Below are 23,893 nucleotides of genomic sequence, written 5' to 3' on the forward strand. Positions count from 1 at the left end.
TTATCTTAAAAGTTATAATATATTTAAGAGAAGAGAAAATATTTCAAACAGTACCCACACTAAGGCCAACTCCTAACTTCAGTACCCGACTATGCAAAACTATCACTTTGGTACCCCAAGTTTGAAGCTCGACCCAAGAATAGTACACGCCGTCCATCATAACGTTAAGTCTTTGCTACGTGACAAACCATGAGGGCCCTCAAAATATGCCACGTGGTTAGCTAATTAACGCCGTGATGGACGGCGTGTACCATTCTTGAGTTGGACTTCAAACTTGGGGTACCAAAGTGATAGTTTTGCATAGTCGGGTACTGAAGTTAATAATGAGTCTTAGTTCGGGTATCGTTTGTAACATTTTCTCTTAAGAGAATAGGGCTTATTAATCAAAACTGTAGGCACTATCCACCAAATGCTGATAAGAATCATAGGGTCCTTGTGGGTGATAGGTCTCACGTAAACAAGTTGACTGCAGTTGGGTACCACCCACCAAATGTACAAACATTTCATACAAGTAATGTTATTCACAACGTGCAAAATAAGAGTATAGTATTAGCTTGAGCAACTAAAATATTTGGTACACTGGGTACAGTTGTAGAATAATATCTACAAACTTTATGCAAGGATGCAGCTCATAGATGCTGGCCAAGAAACTCAGAACAGGGCAAGCATGCAAATAACTAAGAAAACAAATATTTTCTGTTTGTTCTCACCATTTTCCATTCATGATCATATTGACAAAATTACAAAAGTTGATTTTATCAGTCACGCTTTAAAGCCTTTGTTAAAAAGGCCCTTGTGATCACTATTGCGAGGTAAGCCAAGACTGTAATGGCGATGCTCCCAAGTAAAACAATATTATCGAAAGAAGAATTTTGGACAGTATAGACTCGGAGCCCAATTGTATTCCAGTTACTTTCTGTCCAAACGGCATCCAACAGCCCCATGGGATCAGAGTTATTTGGAGGCAATACAGTCCAGGATCCAGATTCAAATTTCAACCTTGTTGAGTAAGCTGGAACGTATCTGTATGATCAACCACAAGGATTTAATTCAGTCTGAATTAGCAATATTCATATTTAGTATAGCTATCACCTTTCACAAACGACACAAGAACCTTCATGCAAGGCAGGCCAGCTATGAAATAATAGTGGATCCAAAATTGTTATATTTATTGTTCTAATTTTATGGGATGTTCCCAAGGGGCAAAGGTTGTTATGTTCATAGAACCAAACTCTTAACAGAATTTATTTAGTATGCTTTTGCTCCATAGTGAGTGAGGTACCTGGTTGTGGAGACAACACAAACACCCTTTCCATCTGTCTCTGCTCTAATGCAGACTCTACCATCATTGCTGCAATCTTTAGAACAGACAGAGGTAGCATTTTCCTTTGAAATAGAAGTTTTTTCAGCCAGGAAGTTCCAAACAAACCTTGAAATATCACTAACATATCCAACATACGGGGTGGATGAAGGTTCATCAATGATAACGCCAACATAATTGCTGGGGCAGGTATTCGCTGGTGTTATATAATTTTTAACCAGCTCACAAGAAAGACCTGGCTCACAGTCCAATAGGCAACCCATTAGTTCTTTGACCAGTGAAACATTCACATTGATAGACGTTAAAGCCGAACTGCTTGTATTGTTATTGCCACTGGCAAGAATGTAAAGGGTGCGTGCTACAAGGGAAGCAGCTGCCACAATAGCTGAAGAGTTTATATTTGCTGCACAAATTGGGGACAAAATAGATTTTGGATCAGTGAATTGCATTAAGATGGTCAATCACAAAAGCGAAAGAGCATACAAAGAAACTCACATAGATCATCAAGGTGACTCTGGTAGAACTTGTTGGTAAAGACAGTATCAAAGTCTTCCAATACAACCCCAGAGGTTAGAGAGCCCTGTTAAGAGCAGAGGAGTTAATGCTGGAGTTTCGCAAACCCAATAATGAAAGGAAGGCCTCAGTATCTTTTGAACATGTTAGGATATCATTTCAGTTTCAATTGATTCTAGATGTATTCATCTTAATGAGACATACACAATCAACAGCATGATCCTATATATATTATTCCTTCACATTTCCGTCAGGGAAAAAAAATTCTAATTCAAGTACAGAATTAAGATCTCCAAAAAGAAGAAATGCACAGCTGAAATGAAAGGAAGTAGTGCAATCTAACTACAGAATACTTTATATTGAATGCCCTAATGCTGTTCGATTTAGTTAGTCCTTCTCTATGTTTCAAAGTTAGACACTTCAAGTAGATTGAAGAAAAATAATTCCCTCTCTGCATTTCCGTCATGGGGAACAAAGAAATATTTCTGAAGTGCACAAGTAAGATCTCCAAAAGAAAGAAACACACAGCTGAATGAGAGGATTTCTCTTCTCAGACGTTTTCAGAAACTTTCATTTTCTGCATTTTGATACTGTTTCTGAAATTGAACGCCTACTGATTAAATAAAGTAGTGGACAACTATACCAGGCACATTATTCACTCTAAAACAGTACATAGGACAAGAACAAAAGAAACAAATTCAGGGACGGACAACTATACTAGAGGGTCTTGTCTTTAAAATGTGCCATTTCATCATTTTCTTTGGTCAATCACAAAGCATTGGGTAGGGAGGATATGAACCAACATTTTAGAGGAGAGGTGTGCCCATGATCTGTGCCCCAGCCACACAACAAAGCATCATGCCGTTTCCTTTTTAATATTGCATCATGTTATGACCGTATACATAAACAAGAATAACTGTAACAACAGTAAAAATTTCTATCAATAAACTGCAACAAACCTTTCCCAGAAAAGCCATCAAGGAAGATGGAGGTATCCCAGGATTTGAAGCATTTGCAGACAAGACGACAATGTGGTCAGACTTGACTGAATCTTGGGCAATCCTCAAAGCATCCAATGTCTCATTTGTGGCAGAGGAAGTCTACAAAATAAGATATTTAAGAATATAACCATACTGAATGCAATGACTATTTGCAGATAATGGGGCAGACAGATTCTTTCTTTAATCCTCCCAAGAGCTTCTACTTTGAAGAATTTATCTAGAGAGAGGAGGTTTTTCACAGGGGTGAATTTGATGTTTGGTATTTTTGTAGCAATGATTTAATCTAACAGGAATGGTTGATTAATGAATGTTAATTTTAAATCATGATGAGATAACAAAATCTTCATTTGTTTCTAATTTGACATGTTCAAGCAGTAAGAGGATGGGTTGATCAACTGAGGTTTAACTTTCTTAGAACACTGTATAGAGAAGGAAAAGGAACTGAAACTTAAATGTGTAAAAGGGCAGTAGCGTGCAGTGTAAAATGCAAGAATGATTGTTGGGTTCTCGTCACTCCTGCACTTAGGCAATTTAACACAACTTAAGATGATTATGGCTATACCATTTCTCCACCATTACACAATTGTGATCACCCACAACACCCAACTGCTACCACCAGAAATTTACCACCAAAGAGCGTCCTGCACCCAGCATGGCATACTGGAAGTGCATCAGACATCCCAGATTTGAAAGTAGTCATACACAAAAGTGACATAAACAATCAACCGGAAGTTTGAAACTACAAATTTGAGGCAGAGTCACAGAAGTAACAAGGATGTGAGTAAAATTTGAATAACAAATTTCTCACCCCAGCTGTATGAACAAAAAAGTTCTTTGCTTCTTGGCTCAGGACCTTCCCAATGGAACCTATTTCGACAACCTACACAAAAGCACCCAATTACCCAATAATTAGCATATTATATATATTTACTGATATAGAGAAAGATCCATGTGAAGTATAAAAACAACAGACCATATAACTTGACATAAACTGCAAGCATATGTAACATAAGTCACAGTATCTCTTGGCCCACTGGGGAGCAGAACAGGAGAGGGATATATAACATGACACATAATTACAGGGAACTTCTGCCAGAACTCAAAAGGGGGAAGGTGAATGGCAAACTCAGTTTTTTTTTCTGATTGATGTGTTTGATGATTCAGTGTTGGGAGGATCTCGTAGGTTTGTCATCTCATGCCAAGCATAACATTTTAATTGAGTAGTATTAAAATAATACCTTTCAAAATTACAGTATTTGACCTCAACAAATATCAAGAACAAAAGTATACCTACCCTCTCAATCAATGAGTAATTAAGGCCACTAACAGCATCAGACTGCAGATCCAGTTCCAGCAAAAATCTCCTGCTACCAAGGTAACCCCAGGCCTCTCCGGTGAAAACAATAAATACAAGCTGCATTAAACTTTAGGGTCAGAAAGGATGACATTTCTGCACGTGCAACAGTAATACAAGGTATAAAAAAAAAATAAATAAATAAATATATAAATACACAAACAATAAAACAAAAAACAAATAACCAAAGGAAACAAAAAAAAACGTAAAAATAAAATTAAACAAACAAAATATCATATTACAAATAGTGGGCCAGATGCCTACACCAAAAGGATGGCAAAACCCAATAATAACACAGAATCCACACAACAAAATACAGACTGCACCTACACTTGACATCAACTAATGGCTTAACTATTGGATGATAACTTGATGGCCATAAGATTTTATCGCAACATGTTAACTGAATACGTAAAATTGCAGTAAAACAGAAGGTTGGAACATGTGGCCTTGGTGTAAGAGAAAGATTGAAAGTAATGTGAAGACCAAACAACGGCAAAAAATTGAACAATAATTGACTAGGCATGGAGAACAAGCAACTGGGCAGACAAATAGAACCATGTGTTACAAATTTAATAAATAGATTTACAAACTTTACAATGGTGAAATAACCACAAAATCTTGAACGTGTTGCATCGCCAATTGAAACCTACAGTTATAAACTACTTCCAAATCTTCAAGGGGTTCTTAATTTTTATACAGGAACTTCTAAGATGTGCATTGAGGGTGTTTCACTCGATCATTTCTCACTATATTCCTTCAGGCCCCAATCTGTAAAATGTATTATTCTGTTACTTCTTGCAATTGACTTTTGTTTCTATTGGCAGAGAATGGAGCATTTATTTACCCAAGAAAGGACCTTATATGCTGGCTTACGAACAGCAGTATACAGGCCAAAGAAAGTAAGAGCATTCAGCCTGCTGATCAATTCTTACAAGGAACCTGTAATTTCTGATGTAGTTTAAGTCCTGAAAAATTAGCTTACTTAATGCTTGTAGGAAATGAAGCTGAGGTGCGGCCATGCTCGTGCTTCAGTTCTACTTGGGGCTTAACATGCTCAGCTGAGCTGAAGTACACTCAACTTACACATTGAAATATAATATTCCTCACACCCACCATCTCTTTTTTTCTCTCCTTTCTTTTCCCCAAAAAATCAACGAAGGGGGAAAGATACACAGTACAGGACTTGGAATTAACTGCATTAGATTGACTCAAGTGAAATCTTGTTTATAAAAATCTTTTTGTTGTCTAGAGCTAGTGTAAAACCGTTTCCCAAATTTGTTCAGAATCCATATAAGAGAGAAAGCCCCTGCAGCTGACATCCATCTTAAGACTCAGACCAAAGAAAAGACACCACACAACTGTATCCACCAGGAAAAATTAAATATTGACTATTCAAATCTAAGAGATAGAACCATGTTTTTTCTGGGAAAAAGAGAGTATAAAACAAGCAGAGGAGAACTGTTGTCTAGTAACAGCCAAAAGGTAAGTCCAAACCGTATCACTCAAGTCCCCACCTTTTGGGAAGATATACTTAGAAAAGAAATGCACTCTCGGGTAACCCTACATGACCTATCATACAGAAGACTAAAATATATGCCATTGGCAATCCTGCATTGGATAATGCAAAATAACCCTTGTATGATGTCTCAAAAACTGTAAGTTGAATAGAGAAGCCAGACACTACAAGGTTTTCTACCATACTAATAATTTACCTGTTTATTAAAGTCATCCACAATATTCCCCTTCGAAAGTGCATCAACTGCTGCCAGCAATGAAATCAGTCCCTATAAGTAGTTTCAGGTGAAATTTAGTAGGGCTCATTTTAGGCAGCGTAGACAGCACAAGGAAATAAAGACAAACTTACAGATATTGGGGAGTCAGCACCAAGGTTTTTATCACGAAAAAATGATGCTGAATCCATTGATGCTACTGCAAGTATAATGGGCTTGGACTGCTCTGATGATGAAATATTGATCGGGGGAAGCGATGACCAAACACTGCCCTTAATAATGAAGATGCAAAAATTATACTTCATATAAACTAAAGAAAATTAAGAAAAAGATAATTATATGTTTTTTGGCTTGTTCAGTAAATTAATTTTTATCAGGAGTGCAGTACTAAATATAACTTTCAGGAATTCATTTTCCTTGTCAAACTTGTACGCCTTATTGATCAATAGCTACTGGGACTTGAAAGCAACAAAACCAGCGACAAAAAAAAAAAAAAAAAAGCAAAAGGCAAAACCAAAAGTTAACAGAAAAATAAAAGCACGTATGCTTGCCTTCAAATAGGTAAAAGACTGACTCTACCAGTGATCTAAAGTTATGGTAATAAGGTAATAAGGTAATCTGAATAAATTTGGTAGTAGGCCATGGAGGTGAGTGGCCTACTGATGGATTATGAGTAATACAGTAATACAACAACACAACAACAACAACAATAAAAAAATATTAATATTAATATTTTCTATTGAACTAGTTATATTAGTATCATGGATTATGGGAAATACAATATTTGCCCTACAGATATATGTATAATATGTTTGAGCTGCGATTATTGCTCATGGGAGGATAAATATTACTGATATTATTCAGAGAAGACAACCTTCTTGGTGCCTTTTACCCCATTCAAGTTTGATGCAATAAAATTGCGGCTAAAAGTTCAAATAATTTGCTACTTCGTTGTTCCATTGCACTGTCAATCTTTCCTTGTGGCATTAGGTGGTAATCAAATCAGATCTGAAACTATCTTCTTTGGAGACCCAAAGAGGGGCCTGATATTAAGAAGAATTAGCAAATCCTTCAGGTGATGAGGATGGAAAGGAAACAAAAGAATCTTTGAGAGAACTAAGGGTGAGGAGGTGGATCATTTGTGGGACATATTTCACTTTAGATAACGGTATGTTTTAAATTCAAAGCTAATATCAGGCCATTTTTCACAATTGAAATGCAGCCGTGTAGATTTGTAATTAGGGAATTCTATATGGACCCCCACCCCACATATGCTCATCAGCTCAACTAGGCACCTCACAATTTGTTTCAAAAACTTTACCCTTCACTTGTAACTTGGAAATAGAAACCAAACAGTGATTGGGAAACAAACACGGTTCGGTGGTTGCTTATCAAACGCTCCAAAAACTTAAAACTTGTGAATTCAATAGGCAACCACCAAATACTATATCTGGTAGCTGCCACCAAGCACTTTAAATAGGAGAGAACCTCCAGTAACGATTTCCATTTTAATAATAACTGTTTTATGCAACTACGCCGACTGGTATGTCAATCGCTTTGCAGCTAGATCAGGGGACCCTTGTCCCTGCATTGTACCTTTTCTTACTTTTAATTATACAAGTCTGTATCTCCTAAATTTAAAAGATAAAAATAAAATATATATAATATAGATCTAGTAGTGATTGGGAAGCAAACCCTCCAATTTCAGTGGTTGCTTATCGAACGCTCCGAAAACTAAAACTTGTGCATTCAGCACCAAGTACTATGAAGAGCATCTGGTAGCCAGTCACCAAGCACTGTTCATTGGAGAGGGGCTCCATTAAGAATTTCAATTTTGATTATTACTGCTTTATGCCACTACATGAACTTGTTTGTAACTTGCTCTGCTAGCTAGATCAGGGGATTGTCCCTGCATTGTAACTCTTTTTCTTTTATTTATAAAAGTGTGATTCTTCTAAAAATAATTAAAAATAGAAAGATATCTAGTAGTTTGTATTGTTGACAATTTAATAAATAGATTAATACATCTTATTTTAGAAAATATGTTTTTATTTAAAAAAGATAGGTCTTTTGAATTTCAAAATAAAATAATTATGATATGCTTCTCACATTAAAATGAATATACTAAAATATAACATCTCCCACTAAACTCACCTGTATCCACCTAAAGGAAGGCAAGTATTTTCCTCTAAACAAGATTTTGAATCATGAGTGCCAGCTTTCATTGTCTGATCCAAGCCAAGTGTAGAACAGGTCAGTTTTTGACATTAAGTGAATCTAATTCCAACAACAAAAACTGTGGTACATAGAAGCAAGCTGAAATATATTATACCTGCATCACTAAATCAAACTCAGCCACATCAGCAGTATAAGATTTTTTGCTCTTCTCATTGTTTAAGGCAGCCTGAATGTAAGTGACAGCACAAATATAGAAATCAATCAAAATGACCCCAAAAGTATACTCAAAATTTTATCAAGAAAACCCAAGGTCAACAGTACTTTGCATCTTAGGAAAGGTTAATGAAAACTCGGTAAAAAGTGATGGAACTGACAGAAAATTTGCTTCATTCAATGGAAAATATGTGATACATAAGGGAATGGTGAATTGAAATCAAATACAGTGTTAAGCCACACTAATCTCCTCCTTCGTCCTAGATTTCACACTTTATTCTCCAATAAGTCAACTGAATCCAGATAAATGGTATAGCTATCTCTTAATATGTAATTTCTTAAGCTAGCTATATGTTTTAATTCTTACCATTATTATTCATTCTCTGTACCTATTTAAATCCATCTTAAAGAGAAGAATATAAACAGAAAACTCATCAAACTCTTCCAACCAGTAATAAACTTCATAAACTTAGCTCAAATGATAAACCTATGGCATCAGCAAATAAACTGCAAAGCAACCAAAAGTATGATCTTGAGGAAAAGGTGAAGAAATTGTTAGTTCAATCAGTCATAATGTTTGAAAATTTTATAAAAAGTGTGGAAATCTAATTTAATTCTTCATCCAGCTGGTTCACAGTATTACATTCTTAACTTACTTAGAAAAGGGAAATACAGCAGCAATGTGGTTAGTTGTGTAGTCCAGGTAATAAAGCGTCCAGAAACCTTAAGTCCAGGTATATCTTATGACAAACAATAAAAAAATAATGCACCAAATAGAATTTTGCACTATATGGTGAAAACTTTTGCAGCTGCAAAATCTGCTATTGAAGAAAGTTGAACCACATGGTGCAAGAGTTACACTGTCACGTCATTGTATTTGCTGCTGCACCAATAGGTATATCTTTGCAGCAACAGCAATACCAATAACTCACCGAGTTTCAATGCAGAAAGCACAAAAAGACTGAAAAGCCAGAGAAAAAAGAAAACAAAAGGTTTCAGATCCCGCTAGAATTGTTTCTGGCCAAAATTTTAAAGGTGGAAGCTTACACCCTTATATCAGCCAACAGTTTTTGCTGCATGCACTCAGTGTATCACCAAAAAAAAAAAAAAAACAACCCACCTTTGTAATACATCAAGGATGAGAGAAGTGCATCTAGCAGTTTGGCACAAAAATTCACTATACTAGTATCTAGCAGTTTCCGACAGTCAATATTCGAATGGGTAGATCAACCACTCCTTCAGAATTCAAAACACAGTTTATCTAATACAATAATGGTTCCTCTAACGATTTAATAGAGATTTAAAAGATCATCCATGTCAAACTTTCTGGTCTCTTAGATTTTATTTACCCCCAATATGTCAAACAACCGTAAAGATAGCTGTATCTGTTGAAATAGTCATCAGGGCCCACTGGCCTGAGAAGCCATCTCATATCATGGTAAAGAAATATCTAGCAATCTTACATGTATTACAAGAATCTTAAGAACTTGAATTACCTCCTGCAGGGTCAATGTGCTACTCTGGGAGAGTAAGAATACAGGAAAGTTATACGTGTTCCACATTATACCAGATCCCTGCCAATTTTAAAATGTCAAGGCCTCACTTTGTCAGAATACAAAACTGAAACATAGACATCCTACCAAATATTATCAATTCTAATCTCTTGATTAGATTTCATTAAAATAATAAATGTTTCAAAAAGTACGTCTTGTACATGGTTTCATTTTGATATTTTCTTTTTTTTCAACAATTATCATCATCTAACTATATGCGTACTTAATGAACAAACAAGTCGAGTACTTTGGTACAGGATGTTGTTACTTGTCAAATATTGATTCATCAAGATAGTTCAAACAAAAGTATTCAACTAGTTAGCAGCAGATATACAAGAAAATAACTCACAATCGGGTTCCATTCGTAGTTGATGCTTCTGTAAGGAGCAAAATCTGATTGTGGGAACTTCAGAGCTGGAGAGAACCCTATACACAAGACAAAGTGCCACTGTCAGCAGCACTGATAAGAATGCTGAGGGTTACCTCACCTTAGCTTTGTAAAGAAAAATAAAAAGGACAAATGATGTGGAAAGATGTGGCTTCATGTCGTTAATCTAATTTAGACTTCAAGAAGAACATTAAAAATTGTTACCTAGTAGATAACTGCATTTTACCTTTTAACTTATTTTGAATCTCAGGCCCTGATTCTACCAAGACACCAGCTATATTGCTAGCGAAGGTCGTATCCTTCGATATTCTGCAACAGGCATAAATATCTTCTGATTAAGCATAGTTCAAGTTCGAAGAGTAACAACAGAAGGAACAAAGTGATTAATCAAAAGCATCATCCTCAGGCATCGGTTATATATTGACACCAATACAGAATAACAGAAATCTTTTACACTAATACGTAAACAAAACCCAGAAACATTGATGCATGTTGAACCATGGCCCTACGTTATATAGCCAAGAAATGATGGTAAGCAAAAGACTGTTCAATTCCACCACAGACCCACAACCAGATGAAGATAATTATCATTCTTATTGCTTAAAACATCATTATTCCACTAGGAGCCACTAGAAGGTACACAGGGCTTTCTAACTCACACAACTTCTTCAAAAGTTTCTGATTTGAACAAAAATAAATAAACAATGTTTAATGTAACACAAAAATTAGTAGAATATCAAATCAGGGGCATATTCCTTCTTTAGTACTTGAAAGGCGGAATTATTGTTCGGTTCACTTACCATCTTGCTGTTTGTATCAGCTAATATCTACCAACAGGGCAGTAATACTAGGGAATTATTGATTTAATATATGTGTGTGTGTGTGTGCACGCACACATACATATATCAAGACAAAGAAATTTCATGTTGCTAGCTTGGCTCAACCGAAATTCATTTAGTTCTTAAGATATTATAAAACTGGGATAAGTAGTTTCTCAAAAAAAAAAAAAAATCTTCAGACGTTATGGCAGCAGGTACTTTTTATTCTACAATATGAGGTGGGTTTTCAATTACTAGCAAATGCTTTCATTTAGTTCTTAAGAGATACTACAGCATAACATGGTTCAACTAGGACCCAATATAAGAGACTTAACAAGTGAAGCAGAATATCAAACTTGCAAAAGTGAAGTTTTATATACATAATAATATATCAAAGCTTATATACATGCCTGGCAAAAAAACTTTCAATTTCATCCACTGAAAGCAGAACTGCAGATAACTGAGTGAGATCATTAGCATTATTTAGTCTTATAATTGGAGCAACAACCTTCTCTCTTCCAGGATCTGGGAATATAAACAAAAACAGAAAAGTACACCAGAGGTTCATTAGAAGGATATCTGATTACATGTAAAAACCAAGTAAATGAACTATGATAAAAAAAACAAAGACAGTAAAGAACTTACTTGAACAACCAATCTCCCCAGAAAGATTGAGTAGTCGAACACAAGGATATCCATCAATCGTCATGTACATGGAACTCTGGAGATCAGGAACTGACTCCATCATGCTAGTCTGTCCTAAAAAATTTAAAAAAAAAAAATATATATATATATATATATATATATTCAACATAAGCTAGTGAATTATATAAACTTATGCTTTACACAGAAGAAAAAAAAATAGTACTACTATATAGAGTGCAGATGCCTTGAGAAAAGGGGCAAAGTAAAACCATAGGATAAAATCTGAACAAAGAAATGGTCATATGAGTAGTATTTCCTAATGATCAAGTCAGAAAATCAGCAATTCTATGGTAACCCGGAATACCAATTCACAGTCTGTGCACTCCATTTTTATCCAGATGCGATGCACTAAGAAGTTTGCTTTACAGTAACTGTAATGCACAATGTGAAACAGGTTTGGACACTAGATTTTTCGGGCCAAAAAATGAAGGTATCCTTGCCTTTTTAACCAAGAAGCTAGAACCAATCAGTAGACGGTCAGAGCCCCGGGGACAAGGTTCATGTTATCTTCACTAGATTATCGATTCTGCTAGTGCTGGGAGGATGCTATAAATTTCATGTTTTCAAATACTAATTGTTTCTACCAAATCAGAATCTATCTCTTCAAATTCACAACTCTACCCATACTGACATTACAATTCAACATAGCAACAACGAAACAACAAGTTAATTTTGATCAACAACTGCTTAGAATAAGAAATTGCAGAATGAAACAAGAGAGAGAGAGAGAGAGAGAGAGAGTCACCGGAGAAAGATAGATGAAGCTGAAAACTCAAGAGCAAAAGCAGTTGAAGGAATTTGGCGGCCATAACTGACTGAGCTACTTCTTCTACTCTTGCTGCTTCCAGAACAAACCCTAGACCATCTCTGTTTCTCTGGGTTGGCTTACAATGGGCTTCAAAAGTCAAAATGCTTCAAAATTCTGAGCCGACCCTCTGACGGGGATCATGATATTTACGCCTCGACTATAATCAGCTTCGGCATAACAGATTTTCCTTTTCTTTTCTTTTTTTTCTTTTTTCTTTTTCAAGTTAAACAGAATTTATTTGGCACCTAAAAGTATTTTCGTCTTTTTCACTCTAAAATGAGTAATTGTAAAGGCCCCAAAACTCTCCTAATTCATATTTAGGGGGTGTATTGTATATGGAATTATTGGCACTTTTAAAGAAATTCATTGAATTTATTCAATAGAGACTCTTAACGGTCCATAAAAGTCTGAGTGTATTCAATTAGGATTTTAAAAAATGAATAGAAGTTTAAGGGTATTCAAAATATCATTCATACATACGGAATTAGAAAATCATGGAAAATCATGGACTTTGTAGTGTTTAGTATAAATACCAAATTCCAATATTTTTCCAGCCACCAGGGCAAAGATTTTGAGCGTGGAAAAGTCTGTCAAAGTTCTTCTCTCTGCGCGTTCAAGGTTGGTCCTCCATCATCTCTCTTTCATGATTTCTTTTTTCTTTTCTCTTTTATTTTGTGATATCAACCTCCAATACCTAATATATTCATTGTTGTTGTTGAATTTGATTTTTTTTTTTTTTCAATTGTGATGCTTGGAACCCTAACATTATCATCAACTCCTAAAACAAAGCCAAATAATGTATATGCCTAATGCTTTTATGGTTCGATCATAGTCCTGCATACTATTGCGGTTATTGCTATTGTCGTCACTTGTTTGCTGCGTATGTTTCTTCTTCTTTGTTTTTGTCGCTAGGTTTTCTGTTTCTTTTGTATTTATTGCTGTCCTATATGGCATGGTTATCTTTTTTATGCTACTACTTTGCCCTTGTGGGTCTTAAGTTCGGGTAGATTAGCCAAACGGTGGGGTTTTTTTTTTTTTTTCCTTCATGCCAGAACTTCTTTTCTATACCTAATAGTGTGTGTGATTTTACCCTGCATTGAGATGGGACTTATGTTGACAATCTCATGAGATGGGACTTACATGCATAAAAAAAAATTCAGAGTACTTATTACAATTTATGTCATATAACATACTAATTGCACGTGTTTTTTATTATTAGGTAAATATTACTTAGAGGACTGCGGATTCCCAAATCGACGTCTATTCCTAGCTCCATTTTGAGGTACTCGATATCACCTCAAAGATTTTGGTGGTGAAGGAAATCATCCTGTCAATGCAATTAAGTTATTCAATCTGCGCCATGCTTCCTTGAGGAACGTAATTGAAAGAATATTTGGAATATTTAAGTCGCGTTTCACAATCTTCAAATCAGCACCACCATTTTTATATAAGACACAAGCAGAACTAGTTTTGACTTGTGCAAGACTGCACAATTTTCTTCGACAGAAATGTCGTTCAGATGAATTTCCTCCTGAACCAGATGAAGATCCGATAGACAATCACGAAGATAATTTTGAATGGAATGATTTTCAAACCCAAGATCAGCAAAGAGAGAATGCTAATGAATGGAGAATGAGTATTGCTACTCATATGTGGACAGATGCCCAACCAAATGCCAACAATGAAAACAACGACAATCAAGAAAGTGAAAATGAGGGAGAAGACTAAATCATATCATTATTTCAAATACGTCTGCTTATTTGGCATGAAACTTCATCAATGTGTTTTTTTTCCCTTCTCTTTTTTGGATACATTTTGGTTTGGTTGATTATATTTGGAGGCTTTTCCTTTATTTTCTTATATGTTTGTTTCATGACATTATTTGAGCTTCTTTGATTCATACGCTAATGGTCATTAGTTAACATAGCTACGGCATCGTATTTTATTCTCTGACTAATAAACTAGCTTGGTTTTTCTTTTTTATAAGTATTGTAAAATCTATAGAAGTCATTCATATAAAGTCTGTAGATTTTTACAAATCAGTAAAAATCTGTGCTAAAAATCAGTAAAAGTCAATGGTTTTTAAAAAATAAATAAAAGTCTATGAACTTTTTATAGAATCCATAGATTTTTGAAAAAGTCTATCATTTAAAAAAACTCCATACAAATCTAAATACAATATACCCCTAAGGCCCCAAAACGAAGGCAAATAAAACCCAACTGACCTCTAATCGGGTCATGGGCCTTGCCCGAGTTCCTTCTCCTTTGCTTTTGATTCTCTCTGGTTTTTCCCAAGTAGCTCAAAAGCCCTAAACCTCTCGAGTCACTTGAGCAGCAACACCCAATCGCCTCAGGTACCATCTTCTCTTTCCCATCTGGGTTTTTCGCTTTTCGTATAATTCTGTGATTTGAAAGATCAATTCATGAAATTGAAATTGAAATTGATGGTGAATTTGCATCTCACTTCGTTTTGGGTATTGAAATTTGCCGATACTGTGATTCTAGTTGTTCATGCTCTTGATTTCTGGTTCTAATGTATACTTTTAATATCAAAAGTTTCAATCTTGGATCGTTCTCTTCAGACTATGAAGGGTTCCATGTCTGCATTAGAATGGTAAATAACCACTGAGCAATTTGAACTTGATTCTTCGTTTGATAAAAAAAAGAACTAATCTGCCAAGTAGGGGTCTGTTCCTAAGCATTGTTCATATCAACAGTTAAATGACGCTTTTGTCCATGCCATTGACTGTAGCTATCTAGCTGTGAGATACAGGCGTAGCATCGACTGCCCATCTTTTCTTCTGCTATTTCGTTTCAGAGGGAGAGAGTCGAGCAGACAAGGTAGCCTTCGAAAAACCCTACCATCAATCGCTTATTTTGATTCGGGTTCAAATAGTTTTCCTTTGATGCGGCTTTATCTTCAATCTGTTTTGAGGGATTTGATTGTGTGGTTAGTGGCTAAATGAAGGAATAGGAAAAATGAAATCTTGATTATGGGTTTCGATTTAATTCTGATGATATGTAGTAGAGGAGACCAAGTTTGCTCCTTTTCCAAGATAAACTTGGAGGATTGAACTCGCTTATTTGCTTTTGGTTGTCAAGCTACCAAACTGGCCTTTAGGGTTCTGGGTTTTTATTATTTTGGAATTTTTTAATTCTATGTTACCTGAAACTATCTCTCATTTTTGTGAAATTTTGAGGCTGTTTCTGTTTATTTATTGTCCAAATTGAAATGTTTTGCATAGTATATTGAGGAAATGAACTACACCAGTGCTTGCTGCAATTATATCAAAAATGGCAATGGTAGCTAAACCAAAATGTGTACTCCAATTATATTAGTTCGACTTTTTTTTTCCTCTTTTTACTCCCCACACGCACACATTTCATATATCAAACTAATGATCTTCAAGATCAATTAACAAGTCACAATTCACCAAATAATTTGACCATAAATAAAGGCAGATTCTATTATTTGACCCATTGACCCGCCCCAATGTGAAAATTCAAACATGAAAAGGACACAAAGCAGGTACGCGTGGACCAAAGTCAAACTTTACCAAGGCCCAATATTTCGGCACAACACAACGCCGTTCGCCGCCGCTCCTATCACCACAGCATTTCCTTCTCCTTCTCTTCGTCTCTGTTTCTTTTCCGTTTCGTTTACTATTGCCGCCGCTCTCATTTGACCGCTTCACCTTTCACTCAACTTTTTCCTATGGCACTTCGTTTCGAGGTAGGGTTTCGAATTCCATTTCAATCTTTTTTTCACTTGAATCGGAATGCTTTGCTTTACTTTCATGCCAATACTCACAATTAGTTTTTCTATGGTGATATGATTTCATGAGCAGATGATAATTGATTGTAATGTCTGTTTGTTCTTGAATTTGTACTTGTTTAAGTTTACTGCATTGGTAATAATAGGCTGTTTTTGTTTCGGTGTGAATAGTTATTAGAGAAAATGTTACAAACAGTGCCCGAACTATGGCTCATTCTTAACTTCAGTACCCGACTATGCAAAACTATCACTTTGGTATCCCAAGTTTGAAGTCTGACCCAAGAATGGTACACGCCGTCCATCACGGCGTTAACTAGCTAACCACGTAGCATATTTTGAGGGCCCTCATGGTTTGTCACGTAGCAAAGACTTAACGCTGTGATGGACGGCGTGTACCATTCTTGGGTCGAGCTTCAAACTTGGGGTACCAAAGTGATAGTTTTGCATAGTCGGGTACTGAAGTTAGGAGTCGGCCTTAGTTCGGGTACTGTTTGAAATATTTTCTCTAGTTATTATGTCGGAATTATGAGGCTGTGTTTCTCTTTGGACTGAATTACTAGTATGAACATTGTGTATATAAAGTAAGTCTATTGAGAGATGTAGATTCTCGAGAGACAGTAAAAATGAAGATATTTATGTATATATGATTGCAAATGTGGACTATATATGCAGATTTTCAATGTATGGTTAGAGAATGTGTACTATATACTATGAACGGATGCATGCGTATTTGTTTGTAGCTGTTTTGCTGATTTTGGAACTTGGGTCGCTGTTTTGTAACTAAAGGTTTTGGGGAGGTTCAATCGTGCTCGTGCAGCTCAACTCACACTCCCTCACTTTGTATGTCAGACTCCTCTTTTCATGCCTGTTGGAACACAAGGTTAGTGTTTGTTTCAACTCACTGACGTTTGGGTAGCAATTAGACGTTATTCCTCTCTGGTTTCTCTATATAATGCAATATACATTACTAGATTGGTTGTTTATGTCTGTTTTCTTAGCTAAGTTTTGATGTTCAATAGACTTCGTTTAATGGTTACATTCTTGTTCAGTCATCAATAAGATTATAAGACATAACAATCTATGTGCCTACACACATTTTTCACTTAAACTATTTGTGCCAGCATGTGTGCTAAGTTTCTAGTTTATTTGTATTAATAAACTTCTCGGTAATAGTAATAATACATGTTCACGTGCATATGTGCAATTATTTAGGAATATATGGTATGGATAATGTTTTGTTGGTTTCAGGAACTATAAAGGGGTTGGCAACTGACCAGCTTGAGGAGATTGGTTGCCAAATAATTCTTGGGAATACATATCATTTGGCACTTCGACCTACCTCTGAGCTTATTGACGAGATGGGAGGTCTCCACAAATTTATGAACTGGCCAAGAGCGCTGCTTACTGATTCTGGTGGCTTTCAGATGGTTATTTTCCCAATATTGCATTGTCCATTAATCATCTGATGTGCTTATTTGTCAAGTATACTGCTTTTCAATATTTTCGTACTTTGACCATACTGCAGTTCATGAAACTATTTATGACCCACATCCAACAAATTTTTTCCTAAATAAATTCCTCAGATTCCCCCAAATTTATTTATGTTTTGTTGTACAGGCTTGTTGGTATAGACATGTTTACTAGATGTATTGTACTGTATGTTATACAATTAGCTCTCCTTCATTTAAGCATGTCACATTTGCCATGTATTGTACTTTGGAGTTTCTTGATAATTCTTTTAGCTCAATTGATGAACTCATAATATGCTTGCAGTTGTTTTCTTCTTTAGAATCTCAGTGTTCTTTTCATGGAATCATGTGTTTATTTATATCTTACATTTAATTTTGCTACTGCATTCAGGTATCCTTATTGCATTTAGCTGACATCACTGAGGAGGGTGTAACATTTCAGGTTATATTCTCCTTTGATAGTCCAAATCCTAGTACATGTGTTTTGGAACCTTACTGTATTTGTCATGCGGCTCATGTTGAGCTGTTACTGGTCACCAGATGAAGCTCTTGTGAGGTTATAGATTTTTTTTTTTTTTTTTTAAGAGAACTCTGGTGGCGTTGAAGATTAACAAACAAGTCATCTCCAACGCTTTTCTTTTGTGAACAAAGGGATAAAATAAAAGATTACAGCAATAAAGAAAATTGAGATAAGAAACTAGGAATTGGCATAAGTGTCCCATAGGGGAGGTGCTGAGTCACCTTTTTGTGGTTAAGAGTTTATTATATTATTTTGATTGCATGGGAAGTGTTGAACTCAACAATTGATGGACATGAAGATGCCTGTATGCTTAACCTAGTGTTTCCTTTTTTTATTAATCACATGACTACTGTTTCTTCCAATGCTTCTTTATTTTTGAATGACATAGTTTTAAAGGCCTATAACCTGCTCTCTCTCTCTCTCTCTCTGTGAACTCAGTTCTAACAATTCTTAGACAAATGGTAAAGGATACAACTATTTGGTCCACTTCATCTTGTTTTGTTTTATTTGTAAATGTGGTTGCTTTATTTGAGGGATGGGTTGTTATAGAGTACTAAACAGATGGTTGTGAAATGTCATATGTCGATTCTTGTAAGAAAATATTTCTTCCTATCAGTGTCGACACAGCATAGATGGGTGATGCGACAAAAGTGATGCTTTATTTATTGTTAATGCTGAATTACTTTTGATTTCTACTTCAGTGATTTGTGCTGTTTTTTTTTTATATTGTTAATTTGATTATTCCTTAACTGGATTAATTTCCCTTATCAGTCACCGGTCGATGGAAAGCCAATGCTCTTGACGCCTGAGGAATCAATTCAAGTCCAAGTAGGTGCACTTAATTTATTTTGTTCTTGATAATCTATTTATTTTCTTTAATTACCGCAGTCTTCTCCTGGATGTGATACTTATACTATTCCAGTTAGTGTGAAGTGTGCATTAAAATTTTGGGAGATATATGAATTTAGGGGCCTGTATTTTATTTTGTGACTTTACCAAATAAAGGAGCAGATTTGTGGTCATTGCCCCTTTGCAGAATGTTTTGTTCCCTATATCTGCAATGTTTAATGAAAGAGCTTCTATTAGTTGTTCTGGGTGTCCGTGTAAAATTGAATTTAATCTTTAGAAAATTTTGGTACCCTCTAAAGTACTGCAATCTAACATAAATCAAAGCTTACAAGATATGGTGTCCAGTTGAAGCATTGATATTCGTACTGAGTGCCTCCCTTTATGTTCTCTAATGCACATTCAATGATCTGTGCAGAATAGAATTGGAGCAGATATTATAATGGCCCTTGATGATGTAGTGAGAACCACCATCACTGGTCCAAGAATTGAGGAGGCCATGTATCGTACTCTACGATGGATTGACAGATGTATAGCAGGTGATCATATACAACATTGATTGTCTCTTATGTTTCTTGTACATTTACTCTTAAACAGCTTACAGGAAGGTTATTAGATATATCTATGTTAACTGACATATATCTGCCACAAGTGCCTAGGGTACCTAGAAAATCTTCCTCATGCATAAAAGCTTAGACAATTTTGCGAATGCAATGTTTGTTTGATTAGGTGAAAACCCTGTAATGAAGGAACAATATTATGGGTAAATAGAGAGTTTCTAACAATTACAATATCATGTTTAGGTTGGTTTCTCTAGTAGAGTCATGCTATATGTTATGCTTCTATGACAACCTTCCTTGTGATATCTTTATATTATTGATCTTCTCCATTTTAATACTCCTAAGTCAAGTACGTAGCATAGTTTTTATTTGCATAGCTTTTGGTAACAGCTCATACAAGACCGAGCGAGCAGAACTTATTTGGTATTGTTCAAGGTGGCTTAGATCCTGTACTAAGGTGAGTTTTAATTGATCTCCATGCATTGTTTTGATCTCTTTATGCCTTTTTATTTATTTATTTATAATTATTCTTCTATTCCTGATACTGATATGACTTCTTCAACACATTATGTTATGCCATAACTTATGTCTTATGGGATCAGGGATATATGCGTCAGAGGCTTAGTAGAACGGAATTTGCCTGGGTATGTTTATTACATGTTTATAATAATAGTAGCAAATAGCAATACATCTGATATAAAAATTAAAGCATAATACATTATCAAGTGCATCCCATGCTACAAAAATACCATACACATTTGCATATTTAAGGATAGTATCATTAGTTGAGATAATGCTATCAATGGTTATCAAGTTTGGAAAAATGGCATGTTCTCTGTTTCTTTCTCACAGGCTGAAACAAACTCTTCTCATTAAGCCTTTATTTAACTTTCTAGCTTCATACACTCTGCAGACTAAGCAACTATTTACACTTGTCCTAATAATAATCAAGGGATTTGGGAACTTTCATTTGGAAAATCGAAAGTTGTTTGTACGATTTTTTCTTCGATCTCGTCTGCAGTTAATGTGTTATCGATCTGTAACATGCATTTCTATACTGCTGTCCATCCTAAATCTAGTTCAGTTAAATCCTTTTGTATTGTCATAATTCACTACGTAACACTGCATGCACTTCAGTTTTACATCAGTGGTCTTGTTACTGATCGTGCAAACTTGATATTTTACTTGTATTGCAGCTATGCCATAGGCGGTCTTGCGGGTGGCGAAAGTAAGGATTCATTTTGGCGTGTTGTTGCTCAGTGCACTGCTGCACTGCCTGAGGACAAGCCGCGATATGTTATGGTGCTAGTGACTTGTCATTTCAATTGGTGTTCTTAAAGAGTTGTTACTTCTTTTTGTTGTGGCCAAGTCATGATACTTTCTTGCACTTCTTTTCAGGGCGTTGGTTATCCATTGGACATTGTAGTTTGCAGTGCTTTAGGTGCTGACATGTATGACTGTGTTTATCCAACACGTACTGCTCGCTTTGGCACAGCTCTTATACCTGAGGTAACTTCTAAAATGTGATCAACACCTTAACATCTTCATTAATTAATATAGATAGGTAGGTATGCAGTTCAACTCTAGTAACTAGTTAACATAAGTAACTAATCAGGAAGTAACTAATCAGGAATATGTATGTACTTAGGTATGCACTTCTACTTGAGTGAGTAGTTAAAATAATTAGCTAATCAGGAACCATTACATCTACGAGACTGGACATAGTTCTATATTTCAGCTTATTACAACTATGGCATCATATATGCATATGGATAGCCAATCCAAGTGTTCTTTTATTGCGTTCCTTTATATGGTATCTCATACAAATGCAAAATCACCCAATTTTTGTTTAAATGTGGATGCATAAGTCTTGTGATGCTTAAATGCCTTTTGCAGGGAGTGCTGAAGCTGAAGCACAAAGCTATGGCTGAGGATACCCGCCCTATCGATCCTACATGTGCTTGTATGGTTAGTATAAATTTACTAGCACTGACTTGAAATATTAGTGCATATTGATGCATGTATAACTGCTTCATCCTATTTCTTCAACTGTAGGTATGCAAGAATTATACTAGAGCTTACATTCATTGCCTAGTTACAAAAGATGCTATGGGATCTCAGCTTCTGTCATATCACAACCTGTATTACATGCTAAAGGTTCGGATATACTGTTTTGCTTATTTATTGAGTTTTTACTATATTGGTGCTGTATTACAGAACTAAACCTCTTTCTTTCTTTTGTTATTTTTCTCCTAATGCAGCTAAGTAGAGATCTACACTCATCAATAATCCAAGGAACATTTCCAGAGTATGTTTAATGCTTTACTGTTTTAACCTTAGTCCTTTATCTGTTGTACTATAGAAATCCATTATTTTCTGCATGGCACTATGAGCAAAATAAATAAAAAATAAAAAATTTGTTCTGTCTGCAATCTAGATATTTAGTACATCTTATTTTAGATCAGTGATGGACTTTCTTCTGTTGAGTATGCTTTTCCAACTGGTCTTCTCACTGGTACTGATTATCCTTTTGTAGGTTTATATGCAACTTTCTGCAAACAATGGTATTTCCTTCAGAACTGGCCCTTTATGCCTCTCTCTCTTTCTCTCTCTCTCTCTCTCTCTCTCTCTCTCTCTCTCTATATATATATATATATATATATATATATATATCTCTGTGTGTGTGTGTGTGTGTGTATTTATTTGTGTGTGTGACTACTTGGTTATGTTTAACCTTTGAAATTTGGGTAGACTGAAGTGTAAATGATTATATATCTAAAGCGCACCATAAACAAAAACCAGTATTCTCATGAAAGATTTCAAAAGAATAGCTGGAAAACTCCATATTAGGAACAATTTTGAAGACTCATTGGACTCTTCTTGTTTTCTACTATGCCTTATTTTCTACCTTAAATTAGTAAAAAGTGCCAAGCTTACTGCAGTTAAATAAATTTATGTCCAACCAACCCTACTTTTCAATCAAATCAATATTCATATGAAGGACTATAAAGGGGAATGTAAAACCTTATTTGTTGTGTGAACCATATTGAGAATCAGTACCTTTCTAGTCTTTAGAATAATACAGGTCCCGGCTACTGGTAGCACTATCATATTAAATCCCAGCATAGCCTTATAGGACATTTTTATATTTTTATATTTTACCACATGCTTGCCAAGATTTTGCATTATAGTTCTTGTGCCAGAGTCTTGTCCTTTTGTTTTTCTTATTTCTTTTTCAAGGAGCCACTTGGTGTAATCTCTACCACACACTGGTAAAATGTTTCATGTTCTTTTTGTCATGTAGTTTCCTAAAGGAGATGTCCCAGAATGGGTCTGCAATGCCATGGAGGTTGCTGGAATTGACATCTCTTCCTGCTGTACTCCATTTTCTTCATCCCAAGATTCAGATTAGAAGTGTACACACAACTGAGGTAGTCTTATACAAATTTTGATGCAAGAGCGGTTGTTTGGGCCAAAAACACGAGAAAGGTTGATACGTAACAAATGTAGACTAGGTGAGGGGAGAGCGTAGATCATGTTTCCCTTATTCTGTTTCACTAGAAACCATAGGATAATCTTCTCTGGCAATTTTGGGGATCCACTGACTAAACACACTGCAGAAAGGAAACAAATCGCAAGAGATACTGTTGGCAATTCTTTTTGGAATAGGAGATCCTTCGATTTTTGTTGTCTTCACTACTTGTAAGAACAATACAAAATGCAATTAACAAATTATTCGGCTAGTTCTGAAAAGATCGCTTGCTCATTCTTTATATTTATACACATACATACATACATACATATTTATATTTCTTTTGGACACTTCCATTTCATATATTATTTGATATACCTTGTTGGACATAGAGCGGAGAAATTTGATGAAGTTTATTTTACATGCATGTCTTAACTTTTGGTGTAACTGCCAATACTTGGATAGTGCCAGATATAGTTAGCTTCACACTAACCATAAATCATATATCTTGACATACTGGCCAAAAAGATTAGAATTTGACAAAAAAAAAAAAAAAAAAACCTTGAGGGCCCCGCTCTGCTAGCGTGCCCCAAACCATAACTCCTAAGGACTAGTTTTTCCGTCTCAATTCTCACTACAGATCTTCACAGAATGAAGTCATCGACA

At 35.5% G+C, this 23,893-nt stretch overlaps 2 protein-coding genes across 10 annotated transcripts; one reads left to right on the forward strand and one right to left on the reverse strand.

Annotated features, from left to right (window-relative positions):
• Positions 1 to 517: 517 nt before the first annotated feature.
• Positions 518 to 12,786, reverse strand: LOC112192848 (nicastrin). The gene is made up of 16 exons (XM_024332747.2): positions 12,523 to 12,786; positions 11,718 to 11,831; positions 11,483 to 11,597; positions 10,481 to 10,563; positions 10,216 to 10,292; positions 9,810 to 9,887; positions 8,255 to 8,326; positions 8,077 to 8,150; positions 6,057 to 6,189; positions 5,905 to 5,976; positions 4,130 to 4,249; positions 3,644 to 3,715; positions 2,794 to 2,934; positions 1,817 to 1,901; positions 1,283 to 1,724; positions 518 to 1,023 (listed from the first exon to the last, which is right to left on the reverse strand). The coding sequence occupies exons 1-16, from the start codon at positions 12,584 to 12,586 to the stop codon at positions 759 to 761; spliced, it is 2,007 nt and encodes a 668-aa protein (XP_024188515.1). The 5' UTR covers positions 12,587 to 12,786; the 3' UTR covers positions 518 to 758.
• Positions 12,787 to 14,786: 2,000 nt separating this feature from the next.
• On the forward strand, positions 14,787 to 23,544 carry LOC112192092 (queuine tRNA-ribosyltransferase catalytic subunit 1). Of its 9 annotated transcripts, none has more exons than XM_040516068.1 (17): positions 14,787 to 14,939; positions 15,338 to 15,426; positions 16,048 to 16,318; positions 17,147 to 17,240; positions 17,609 to 17,787; positions 18,221 to 18,271; positions 19,121 to 19,177; positions 19,614 to 19,734; positions 20,146 to 20,212; positions 20,358 to 20,399; positions 20,952 to 21,057; positions 21,154 to 21,264; positions 21,652 to 21,723; positions 21,811 to 21,912; positions 22,017 to 22,063; positions 22,292 to 22,319; positions 23,060 to 23,544. In XM_040516068.1, the coding sequence occupies exons 3-17, from the start codon at positions 16,301 to 16,303 to the stop codon at positions 23,165 to 23,167; spliced, it is 1,203 nt and encodes a 400-aa protein (XP_040372002.1). In that variant the 5' UTR covers positions 14,787 to 14,939; positions 15,338 to 15,426; positions 16,048 to 16,300; the 3' UTR covers positions 23,168 to 23,544. The 9 variants fall into 9 exon arrangements, with proteins under 9 accessions (XP_040372002.1, XP_024187399.1, XP_024187398.1 ...); XM_024331631.2 differs by having other exon boundaries at positions 16,103 to 16,318; positions 17,101 to 17,240; XM_024331630.2 differs by having other exon boundaries at positions 16,103 to 16,318.
• Positions 23,545 to 23,893: the final 349 nt, after the last annotated feature.

This window comes from Rosa chinensis, chromosome 3 (genome assembly GCF_002994745.2).
Source record: "Rosa chinensis cultivar Old Blush chromosome 3, RchiOBHm-V2, whole genome shotgun sequence".
Classification (NCBI taxonomy): Eukaryota; Viridiplantae; Streptophyta; class Magnoliopsida; order Rosales; family Rosaceae; genus Rosa; species Rosa chinensis.